Source organism: Macrotis lagotis, chromosome X, assembly GCF_037893015.1.
Source record: "Macrotis lagotis isolate mMagLag1 chromosome X, bilby.v1.9.chrom.fasta, whole genome shotgun sequence".
In the NCBI taxonomy this organism is placed as follows: Eukaryota; Metazoa; Chordata; class Mammalia; order Peramelemorphia; family Peramelidae; genus Macrotis; species Macrotis lagotis.
Window position 1 is genome coordinate 513,278,587 of NC_133666.1, and position 12,185 is coordinate 513,290,771.

The 12,185-nt window shown below is 34.8% G+C and overlaps 1 protein-coding gene across 3 annotated transcripts in view; it reads right to left on the minus strand.

The window, feature by feature from the left end:
• KDM1B (lysine demethylase 1B) overlaps window positions 1-12,185 on the minus strand; it is a 51,788-nt gene continuing 39,603 nt past the window's right edge. For 2 of the 3 annotated variants that reach the window (XM_074207150.1, XM_074207151.1), the window contains 5 exons: window positions 9,305-9,421; window positions 7,829-7,954; window positions 6,783-6,905; window positions 2,527-2,679; window positions 2-1,921 (listed from right to left, as the gene is read on the minus strand). In XM_074207150.1, the coding sequence (XP_074063251.1) occupies window positions 1,838-1,921; window positions 2,527-2,679; window positions 6,783-6,905; window positions 7,829-7,954; window positions 9,305-9,421 (603 nt within the window). In that variant the 3' untranslated portion in view covers window positions 2-1,837. Of the gene's footprint in view, window positions 1,922-2,526; window positions 2,680-6,782; window positions 6,906-7,828; window positions 7,955-9,304; window positions 9,422-12,185 lie in introns of all 3 variants that reach the window. The other variant, XM_074207152.1, reaches the window with a different exon arrangement.

Here is a 12,185-nt window from a genome sequence, read left to right on the forward strand (position 1 = left end):
ACATTTTGCAAAAAAAAAGCAGAAATTTCCAGTTTTATTAGGGATCTTTTACATAGCCACAAAGTAATCATGCTCTGCATTCAAACAATATACTTAAAAGAAAACATTCATTGCATAATTTACACATATTGTAGACAAAATGGAAAAACATGCACAACATCAACTAAGACTGAGAAAAAGAATATTGTGGCCTGTTAAATAACGAAACCGCAAATCAGAGCCTACTGGTTTTTAAACGTTAAATGTTTTAAAATATAAACATTTACTATAATTTTCCATTTAGGCATATTTGTCCCCATAACTTAAAAGTATAGTTTTTAAATGTTCTCAATATAGACATAATAATTTAGTTTGTGTGTGTATAGCATTTCAAACTTGATGCTTTACACTGATTATTTAATGCCATGCCTTTAATAATACTCAATAGTTTAAAGTGTAAAATTCCACATAATACCAATGTTCTCTTACAAATGAACATTATTAATAGTAATTTCAAAATTTTGAATTATCCCCTTTAACAATGAGAAAAATCTGAATATTTTTCCAGTCTACTCTGGGGGATTTGCTTGACCCTGGTTCTGGGTTTTTTTTTGGAGGGGGGGTTAATTTAAAAAACTGCTTCTAATTTTTATCCCATATTTTATTAGCTAATGAATGATGGAAATAATTATGGTTGTTTTAGATCTGAATATTAAACAAGGTTTTAGGTTATATCCTTAAGATTCAAATTTAAAATTACTGAAAAGCAGCTTAAACTGCTATATTTGGATTAAAGAGGGGGGGAAATAAGTATATTTCTAGGAAACTTTGTATGTGTGTATTTTAGGTTACATTGGGGTTAATCTAAAATATATGTGGGGGGGGGTTAGGAAAATCTGACTTTTTTTGTAATTTTCCACTGGACCTGCCTATGGAATACTGCGAGCAGAGATCGATTAGAAGATATATTCCAGTTATTTGTGTTTATTTCTAGCAAAAGTCTTTTCTAAACTTTATAAAATTATTTTCTCAAATCTTTAATAGTGATTGCCTTACTCAAGAATATTTCAAGTATATTAACCATGAACTCTGGCTTCAAAAAAAGAGCCTTTTTAAATGCCACTTTAATACAAAAACTAAATAAAGTTTGTTTATTTTCGATTCTCAGTTATTTAGGCTGATTTCCTAAGCAATTCAATGGTTTGAGAAATTTGCTCTTGAGAAGAGATTACTTTTGGCTTCTTGAAAATGTGACTGAACAAATCGAAAATGTTTTGTCATAAAAGATTTCTAAAATTTAAATACCCTCCAAATAGCCAACAGGAAGAAATATATACAGTACAAAAAAATAGTTTCAGCTTATCTTTGATTAAAGCAAAGATCTGCATAATGCCAGTCTTTGTTAACCAAGCTGTAAATAAAAGCTTAGTTTTAGGGAGATACAAAAGTCTTAAGGCTCATGTGGTAAAGAGGATGAATTTTCAAGATTTAGATTCAAGGTTCCATCTAGGTTGTTGACAAATTTCTTTAACTTTTCACCTTTTGAAGGTCACAAACTGAACCTTACATTAAGACACTAGGTCATTTAAATGTCCATAGCCTTACTGTCTGAAATGCAAAGGGCTATAGGCATAGTGTGAGCTAGTTGAGAAAAATAAAGTCAAATATAAGTGCTAACAATCATTTTCTGTGGCTAGTGCTTCCATATTTAGTGCTATATATACATCAGTATGTCACAATAGGAATATTTTTATTTCTGGCATCCAAATAGTCTTAGTGAGAAAAATCAGTTGAAACAGTGTCCATCTTTGCATTATTTTCCTTTAGGAGAAAGAGCTGGGTCCAGAGAAAATTAGAATTAAAATGCTGCTATTTTACTTGCTTCTCGTACACCACTCAAGTACGCCCCTGTGACTGTTTGTGGAAAGTGCCTGTTTGTTGCCTGCAACAAAGAGTTTGAATGAGAGCAGACAGAAAAAACATCCAAGGTAATGAAGTAAAATATGCTCCAAAATTACAATTAGACACACTCACAAAGTAAGGAAAAAGCTCAGGGACAATTTGGTAGAGCTTAAATGAAAAATTTTTTTCTGTAGACCTATACCACAAAAGGTCAATCCTAACCAACAATATTTTACAATAATATTTTGATAAGATTATAGCCAAACTGCATTATAAATCCCATTATATAGTCAATAAAACTATAAACTATTGTCTACCAACATGGTACTAAAAATCTCCTTTAAGGTAATTTCTCCTAAAACTTTATTTTTATTGATTAGCAATATTAGGTAGGATATTCTTGTATTAAAAACTATCAAGATTATAGTATGAGCATGAACATCCAAATAGATAGCATGTAGGTACCACACATTGTGGTGTGAAAACATACTCGGTTTTTCTTGATCTTATCATAAATAAGTGTGGTTCAGATGCCTATTCATTTAACCAACTGTTTTCTGGTCCTAAGTAGGTCCTTAGGACATTTCATTAGCAATAAAATTAACCAGATGTGGTTGGAGATTGGGGTATCAAATTGTCACATACCTCACCAGCAAAAAATATAGTTCCTTGTATGTCTTCTGCTAGGATGTCATAAGCTTCACCACTTCCACCTGTCTTCACAAAACTATATGCCATCTGAATCCATGGCTCTGTGTTCCATCGAGTAACAAAGAAATTTACTGGGTCTGGTATTTCCTGTGTGAAATTATATAACGAGTTGAAATTAAATACTGGGGGTGCCCAGGAAGGGAAAGACAATCATTTTCTTACAGTTAAGTCTCAGTATGCTCTCTTGAAGCTGAGTCTTTCATGTCTTGACTCAGCTGAGGGTCTTCCAGTTGTATGAAAACCAGAAGATGGGAGGGTGGGAAGAAAAAGTAAAAAAAAAAGTTGGGTTGGGGAAACAGTCAAGTTAGACTGTAAATATTTCAAATGGTACTTTGCAAACAATTATAAACAAAGATGGCATTGCAAATAATTGTCTTTGATTAAACAATAGTCTACAGGCTCACTAGCCTACTGGATAGTGAATTAACTTCAAAGCTGGAAAGATGTGGTTTCCAGTCTCGCTTCTGACATAATGGCTGGGTGTCAGAGCAAATCACTTAACCTCAGAGTGCTCCCTCAGGGTAACTTAGAAGTTTCAGAAAATGAACTTCCTCATGTGACAGTTCTCTATAGATCCATAAAATCATAAATCTGGTCCTTTAGCCTGATTAAAAAAGTTAGGATATGTCACTCTTCATAATTGTTTACAAGGCAGTTTCCTTATGATAACCTGTGATATAGGAAATGCAACTGTTATAGTCCTTTCTTAAACTAAAGGTAAAAGGTCAATAAGGGATTTACCTAAAATCCTACAGTAAATATTAGACCCTGGCAGGGACTCAAACCCAGATGGGCTAATTCTGAGTCCAGTGTTATCCAATATAAAGATAGATAGGTATGCCTGAGTTCAAATCCAGCCTCAGATATTTACTAGTTATATGCCCTGGCTAAGTAACTTAACCTTTCTGCGCCTCATATTTCCTCAATTGTAAAATAAGGAATAACAAAAGCTCGTACCTCTCAGGGTTGTTGTGAGGATCAATGAGGAAATATTTCAAAACACTTTGCCCATTGTTTAGCATTCCTATTAAATCCTCTTTTTCTTCCTTTTCCCCCCTTCCCTCCTTCCTTCCCTCTTAGCATAGCTATAGAATTCTTATTCTCTTCCCCCCCTTCCACTATACTCAAATTTTACATTCCCGAATAAAGAATACCAAAGAAAGTAAGTAACAGGGAAAAGTTGTAAATACTAATTTGTTTGTGTACAGGGAAAAGTTGTAAATACTAATTTGTGTATATAAACACCTATACATAAAAGATAGTAAAGAAATCCCCATTCCTTCTCCTAACTCTAACCCTATCTCTCAGACCCAGAATCACTACTTGTGCCTTAGAAATGAGATTTTTCAGCTTCTACAAGCTTGTAAAAGTAAAGAGGAGAAAGGGACAGAATTCTCATCCTAAATTAGAATTCTGAATGCATTTGCCCTTACAGAAACTTTACCAATGATGGTGAGATTATAAAGTACCACCAGAAAAGCTACCAGAATAGAAAGGTGGGTGGCCTACTGGCTAATCTTCACTCTACTACCATATGATTCTAAGCAAATCAATCATTCTAGCTGGACTTGTTTTTCCTTATATAAACTAAGACTTGGACTAGATAATCTCTGTTATATCTTCTCAATTTAAATTTTATGACTAGGATTGTACTCTATGTATATGATGGGTTGACTAGACTTGTAGGCTAGCCTGCAGCTATACTTTATAACATTTCCCATGGGAAAAATTTTCAAATTGTAAATAACCTTTGAAATAAAACTCAAAACTTAAAAATTAGGGACAGGTTGGAGAAAAAATGCTGTTGGTTCCAAATGCAAAAAATCTAATTCAACAAGCCTTTATTAGGAGCCACTTTGCTGGGTGATGGAGATGTAAAGGAAAAAAAGGATTCAGACCCTGCCCTTAAAGAAACTTATGTTCTATTGACAAGAAATGGGGGAGTGGAGAGGTATAACATGTAGCTATTAAAGTTAGTAAGTATTTGGAGAAGTACACTAACAAAGGAGAGGAGTGTCAGTAAAGGCCTCTATAAAAGGGTACACCTAAATTAAACTTTCAAGGAAACAGGGAATCTGATGAAGATGCTGGTGGGAATAGGCCTACACAGCTGCAATGCAAAATATGTGGAGAAGAGTAATGGAGGAAAAATCTTGAAAGATAAGTTGGAACTAGGCAGAAAGCTTGAAATGACAAAGGCTTTTTATTTTAGCCTAGAGACAATGCAGAGCTATAGGAACTATTTTAGCAAAAAATTGAAATGGGCATTTTCTTTTAAGAATATTAAATCTGGGGAACCTCAGTGACAGCACTGACTAGATGCCTGGGATCCCCTCCAGTCTAGACCTAGGATCTTTTGCTACTCTCCCTATGACCTTTATTCAACTTTGCTTAAGTGAACTGACAAATATATTAGTTCAACCACTGGGTCTCAGGGGTGGTATGTGGGTTCAGGGCATCTTGGCCCCAGGGCTGGTGATCAGTCTGCTATGCCACTCAACTACCCTACAGCACATTTTGGAAGAGGGACAGAGTGAAAGGACAGAAAATATATGGTAGTGGGGAGGAATGGATGGAGGGAATTACAATCAGCAACTGCAAAAGTGTAAAAATATGGAAGTAACTTTTATGATGGACTTATAAAGAATGTGATCCACCAGAGACAGAGCTGATGGTATCAGAACACAGACTAAAACACATTTTTTTCTCTCTTTCCTTTATTTTTCATAACAGTCTATATTTTGGGGGGAAGGGGGTATTATGTTTGCTCTTAAACAAGTATTTTAGTAATGTATAAAAAAACCATCACTTGTACAGAAATATTCATAGCAGTTCTGTTTTTGGTGACTAAGACTTGGAAATTAAATGTCCTTCAATTGAGGAATGGATTAACAAAATGTGGTATATGTATGTGATGGAACACTATTGTTCTATTAGAAGCCAGGAGGGACGGGAATTCAGGGAAGCCCAGAAAGATCTGCATGGACTGATGTTGAGAGAGATGAGCAGAACCAGAGGAACTCTGTGTATCCTAGCAGCAACATGGGGGTGATGATCAACCTTGATGGACTTGCTTATTGCATTAGTACAACAGGCACAATACATTTTTCTTCCTTAAGGATATGATTTTTCACTCATCACATTCAACTTAGATCAATGTAACAGACTGCCTTCTGTGGGGGTGAGGGGGAGGGAAGCAAGATTAAGGGAAAAATTGTAAAACATTCAAAAAAAAAGAATAATCTCTTATCATCTGCCTGGGATGAATTGGAGAAGAGTAAGAAGTGTCAGGGATCCAAATTAGGAGGCTATTGTTCCATTCTGGTTAAGAGATGATGAGAGTCAGAACTAGGGTTGTGGTCATGTGACTGGAGAGAAGGGAACGGATGCAAGAAATGCCATGGATATAGAAAATTCAAGACTAAGAAACTGATAAGAAAGTCTCATAAGTAACATGTCTGCCATAGGTATCACTGACACCTAGATTCTACATATGACCACAGGTAAGTCACTTCACATTTTTATGTCTGCCTCACACTAGACCGATATTAACTCTTGACATCTACGGATCTCCTAAGAATCCCATGAGCATTCTGTTGAAATATATATAAATTACCTTAAACCTTGTTGGGGGCAAGGGGGGCAAAACACTGCATAATTTTTAGAAGGAAAATAGTATATATAATATTGATGCACACCTACAGCAAAAAAAGCACTAAAACTAGCCTCAGAAGACCTGGGTTTAAATTAAATCTAGGGTCCTGCAACATGCAACCTGAGGCAAATAATTTCCCCACTTTTTTTCTCAATTCCCTTTAAGGGCAAAATGAGGCAAGGTCCCTTTCAAATCTAAACATGATTACTTGAATACCAAATGCACATCTTTTTAAAGGAAACTACAGCTGTAAGTTTGCTAAGGTATGAAGAATTATATATTGTCTTCAATACAAAAGGACATGTTAGCCTTCAAATTTCAATCTGAGAAGTCCCAAGATAACAGAAAAAGAAGGGATACAATAAGTAAGGCATCCCCAAATTCTAGCCAATATTGGGTCATGAAAAAAAATTTAGAAAAATACTGAAAATTAATGCATTGGTTCTCTTCTCATTCATGCTAATCAGTTTTAGTATTACAAGGAATAACAGATTACATTAGTAGATGCGCAGTCTTTCTCATTTTAGAGTCATACCTGCTCTTTGAATAGTTCCCGGAGTGTGGTCATGCACTGTTGTAGGACTTGTTGATCATCCAGATTCTTAATGGATGCTACAGCCTCTCCAGTAATGACTGACATCAAAACACTGCATTTACCCTGAAAAATAACAGAAAAAATGGCTTCAATTTTTAAAAATTAAGCATATCTTTTTTTTCCAAGCTGACAAGAGGATTTTTTAAAATATTTATACAAGGGTTTTTTTCTTTCCCTCAAACTTTTTTCCTGCTTTTTCCACTCACCAATCCATTCTTTTACCAATCTATTTAGGTATCTGTAGAGCTATGCAAGCCTTTATTTAAGATGGGTATTCTTTGCCCCATGAAACCACCCCAAAATCCAATGATCACATTAGGCTTTTCTTATAGACTTTTGTAATTATAAAATATGATGAAGAAAATAAGAAAAAAAATGCACAGGTTTAGGGCCAGACAGATTTAACTGTAGAAGGTTCTTTTCTGCATGGTACAGAAAGTTTACCATTTCAATATGAAAGCTAATGAGACTTAGGAGTAAGCCTCAGAGATAGAGGTTCCAAAAATAATTTATAAAACAGCAGTAATAGTAGAACATATCCATCACAAATTATACAGTGGTCTCAAGCTTAATTATGGTAACAGTAGTAAAGTCATTTTATGTACTCCCACCTACTATTCCTTATCCCAGAGCTCCTTTTTTCCCCATCAGTCAAAATCTTACATGAAGACAAGATTATTTTCTTGTATTTTGGACCAGTTCACCAAGTGCCATTGTGGATGTTTAAAATACTAAGGATTTGAGGGCCATGGCAATAGTTTGACAGGTAATTCCTAACTAACTTGATATAAATACATATTACTCCCCAAATTCTCAAATTCACTTTGAGTCTGAGAAACTTACACTCTAGGAAAACAAGGTAGATCTCTTTTCCCAAAGAGTTCCCTTACATAAACAGTGTTTAGTGTTGGCAAATGGGCAGTAACTGAAATAAATTCTAGAGTGGACTAAGAAGATTCAATCCACATTATGGAAATCTCTATTACCTGAGGATCCATATCATAAAATACAGCAAAAAGTCCACGCTTGCTGGAACAAGGAGGAACATGGCCAAAAAAATCAGCTCCTTGAATCTTACTGTCCCAAAATCTATAAGGAAATTCCAAGGCAATCTGGAATGGAGATGAAAGAGAAGTTTGTCATAAGTTAACTGTTAAGGTATTACAGTGCTAATTTCCCATATAGAAGTATCTTTCCTTTTGACAGTCTCATAGTGATTGGATGTCCCTTCAGTATTAAGGATAAGTGGACTCCACTTCCAGATATCATATCATCAAAAAAGTGACCAAAAACAAAGAGGTTTAGTTTACTATTTCACAAACTCCACTGATCCTCCTAGTCTCAAAAGAAACCGAAGTTCCCCATGTTGGGTAGGGAAAACTTATGGGACATAAATGAGAGTCACAGAGTATGCACAGACTTAAGAAAGTCTGCACTTATATAAATAATATTGACATCAATGAGATCATTTAGAACCTCATTTTAAAGCAGGTTTCTATAAGCATATATTGAATATGCACAGCCAAATACAAGCTGCATATATGATCACATGCATGGTCTTTGTCTATTTACACATTTGTGGAAGCCATCAAAGGAGCAGGTAAAAGTTTCAAAGTTCCTCCCCTATTGTTTCCTATCTACCCTAGATATAGTTTGCTTTGTATGTATTTGCAAGAAGTTACCCCATTAAACTCCTTAAACTGTCTAATGTAAGCTCTTTGACACCTAGGACAGTCTCTGTCTCTTTGTAACCCAACCACTTAATAGAGTGCCTGGAATGTTAAGCAGAGTAGGTGTCTATAATAAACATTTATATACTAACCTCCCTGGGCTTCATCTTTCTCTCATACAACTTAAAATGGCCTCTGAGCTTTAAAATAATGATCTTATGATGTTCAATCATTATCATTTGACAAAATTTATTTTGCAATTTGATTTGGGCTCATCAATTACCCGTCTTATTCCAATTTTAACTGGAAGTTATTTTAAAGAAGTAAATAAAGGGCTCTTTTTTTTAATCTAATGCTGCTTCTAAATTTTAAAACTTTTGAGAGAGCACATACCTTGTCTTTTTTACTGTATTGACACATTAATATATGCAATTCTGTAAAGATTTACTACTACTCATGTAGTTCCATCATAGAAAATCTGCTTTTACTCATAACCCAAAGTGGACTGCCCAGACCTGACTGCAACAGCTACCAACATGTTGCACTGTGAATCTGTGTTTATCCTGGTCCAATATCCAATGGCTTTCTTTGGGGAACCACTTACACAAGTACCTTCTTGCCCAGCCATTATTTTATAATTCATGATGAATTCCCTAAACTCCCTTCCCTCCAAGAGTGCATCCCTGAAGAAAAACAAGGACAAGCATATACTGATCTCAAATACAATGGAGCATCTAACCAACTATTACTGACCCTTTAATTCCCAAGGCTGAACAAAGTCATCCAAATTACCTTCTCAATGATTCCTGCTCCTAAGCTGTTAATGGCTTTTGTTTTCCTCTCTGGCAATGGTGGGTTAAACTGAATAGCACCTTTCTGGAGCAAGGACAAAGGTACTGTGACTAAGACCTGTGAAAACAAAACAATGAACACATAAATGGCCAAAGGATATAAACAGGCAATTTGCTAAGGAACAAATTCAAGCAATCATCGTAAGAAAAAATATTCTGAAACACTAATAAAGAAATGCAAATTAATGTCATTCCAATTATATGACATTCAATTTTATTAGCAATTATGACAGAAAAATAAAAATGTTAGGCTGCAAGAAAACAAGCATACTGACAGATTATGGTTTTTATTGAGCAATCTGAAATTTTTCCACTAGTTACTAAACTCTGCATAGTTATTAATATATCAATACCACTATTATACCCCAAAGGATCAAAGAAGTTTTCCTAAATGTACAAATATATTTAGAAAATCTCTTTTTTTGTAGTAGCAAAAAACTAAGAACTAAGGGAATGTTCATCAATTGCAGTATGGCTTAACAAATTATGACACATAAATGCAATAGAATAACATTGTGCCATAAGAAATGATGAATGGGACTGTTTTGGAAAGACCTGGGAAGGGTTAGTAGAAGAAAAATTTATACAATTAAAGTTTTCAAAGTTTACTATTTTTTAAGAACTCTGATCAACACATTCCACTTAGATCAATGTATACCATGGAAACAATGTAAAGATGAACAGTCTTCAGCGGGGGGGGGGGGGGGGGGGGGGGGCAGTGGGAAGAGCAAGATTAGGGGAAAAATTGTACAATTCAAAATAAATTTTTTATAAAAAAAACTCTGATCAATAAAATAACCATCTATGATTCCAGAGGACTTATGATGGATATGAGTAGTAACATGATTTGTTACCAGACAAAGGCACAAGCATGTAGGAACTCCTTATACCAAGGAGCCATGATACAGACCAAGTTGTGGATATTTATGGGGGCAAAAAGGGTCTCATATGGGAGGAGTAATGGGCAATCTCCTTCAATGTGGGAATGATATGGGAGGAGAAAGGAAACAATACAGAAGAGGGAATGAGAGGAAGCAGGAGGGTCTGGAAATGGAGGATGTTTTGCTTATTAAAAATGTCCCAGCTGCAGAGTTTGTCAATCTGGATAGAATGGCTGGACCCAAGCTAGTACCTAACAGCTAAAAATCACTGTTATGTGGTTGACGGGTGTCTTCATCTCTAGAAAATAGGGTAAGTTAAGAAAACTAGTTTTGGGGTGCCTCAACAACAGTATCTCTTGACACAGACACATGTATATGTGTATGTATGTATATGTACATATCTGTATCTATAAATAAATGGACAGGCTAGGTGGCTCAATGGTAGAGTACTGGCCTTGAGTTCAGAAGGACAGAAGTTGGAATCTAGTCTCAGATACTTGACACTCACTAGCTGCCTAACCTTGGACAACTCACCTAACCCTTACTGCCTTGCATCCAGGGTCATTTCTAGTCATCCTGATCCATATGGCTCTGGAGTAAGGCTGGTGACTTAGCACAGTACCCTCTTACTCAAATGTGGTAATTTGTTTTGCTTGACTATGCATATTTAATTTAAAAGATTTTGTCTTTCTGGGTTTTTTCCCCAGTGGCGGAGAGGTGGGTAGATGGAAGACAAAATTAGATTTATGTTTATCGCAATAAATAAAATTGAAAGAAAAAAGCCAAAGAGTACATATATGGAGATGCGTAATATAAGCAGCCTACAATTTATAACCAGATTTATTACACTTTCATCATTTTAGAAATAGAACAGAGAAAATTTCAAAGCTCATACTTAAGGGTAGAGCCTCAACATACTAGAATATGACACCTTCCACTGAAATTACAATGATCGATGAAATAAATGACACATAACAAAAAAAAAAACTAGAAAAAGAACAAATTAAAAATCCCCAATATCAAATTAGAAATTTTGAAAATCAGAAGAAATTAATAAAATTGAAATCTATAAAAATAAAGATAAAACTTTTGATTAATCTTATTATAAAAATAGAAGAAAACCAAACTACCAGTATCATAAATGAAAATAGTGAACTCATTACTAATGAGGAAAAAATCATTTGAAGCTGTTTTGTCAGCTGTACTGGCATACTTTTCGGCAATCTAAGTGAAATGTATTAATATTTACAAAAATATAAATTTCCCAGATTAACAAAAGAGCAAATAAAATACTTAACCCCAATTCCGAAAAAAGAAATGGAACTAAACATCAATAAACAAAGAAGAAATCTCCAGGGCCAGATGGATTTACAAGTAAATTCTACCAAACATTTAAGGAACAATGAAAATTCTAATTCTATATCAACTATTTGGGGGAAAAAAATAGGTAAAGAAAGAGTTATGCTATATTCCTTTTACACCAACTTGGTACTGAGTCAGGAGTACCTGAGTTCAAATCCAGCCTCAGACACTTAATAACTGCTTAGCTGTGTGACCTTTGGGAAGTCACTTAAACCCATTGCCTTAAATAAAAAAAAAGTGGAAAAAACTATAAACAGGATCTATCAAAAACCATCAGCAAACTTTTGTAATGTGGATAAGCTAAAAGCTTTTCCAGTAAGATCAGATGTGAAAAAAAAGATGCCCATAATCATAAGTATTCAATATGTATCAGAAATTTTACCTTTAGCAATGAGGTGAAAAAGAAATTAGAATAGGCAATGAAGAAACAAAACTCTTTACAGATGATAAGATGGTATATGTAGAGAACTCTAGATAATCAACTAAGAAATATCTGAAATAAGCAAAGTAGTAGGATATAAAACAAACCCACATAAACCATCATTCCTATATACTGCCAACAAAACCCAACAGCAAGTG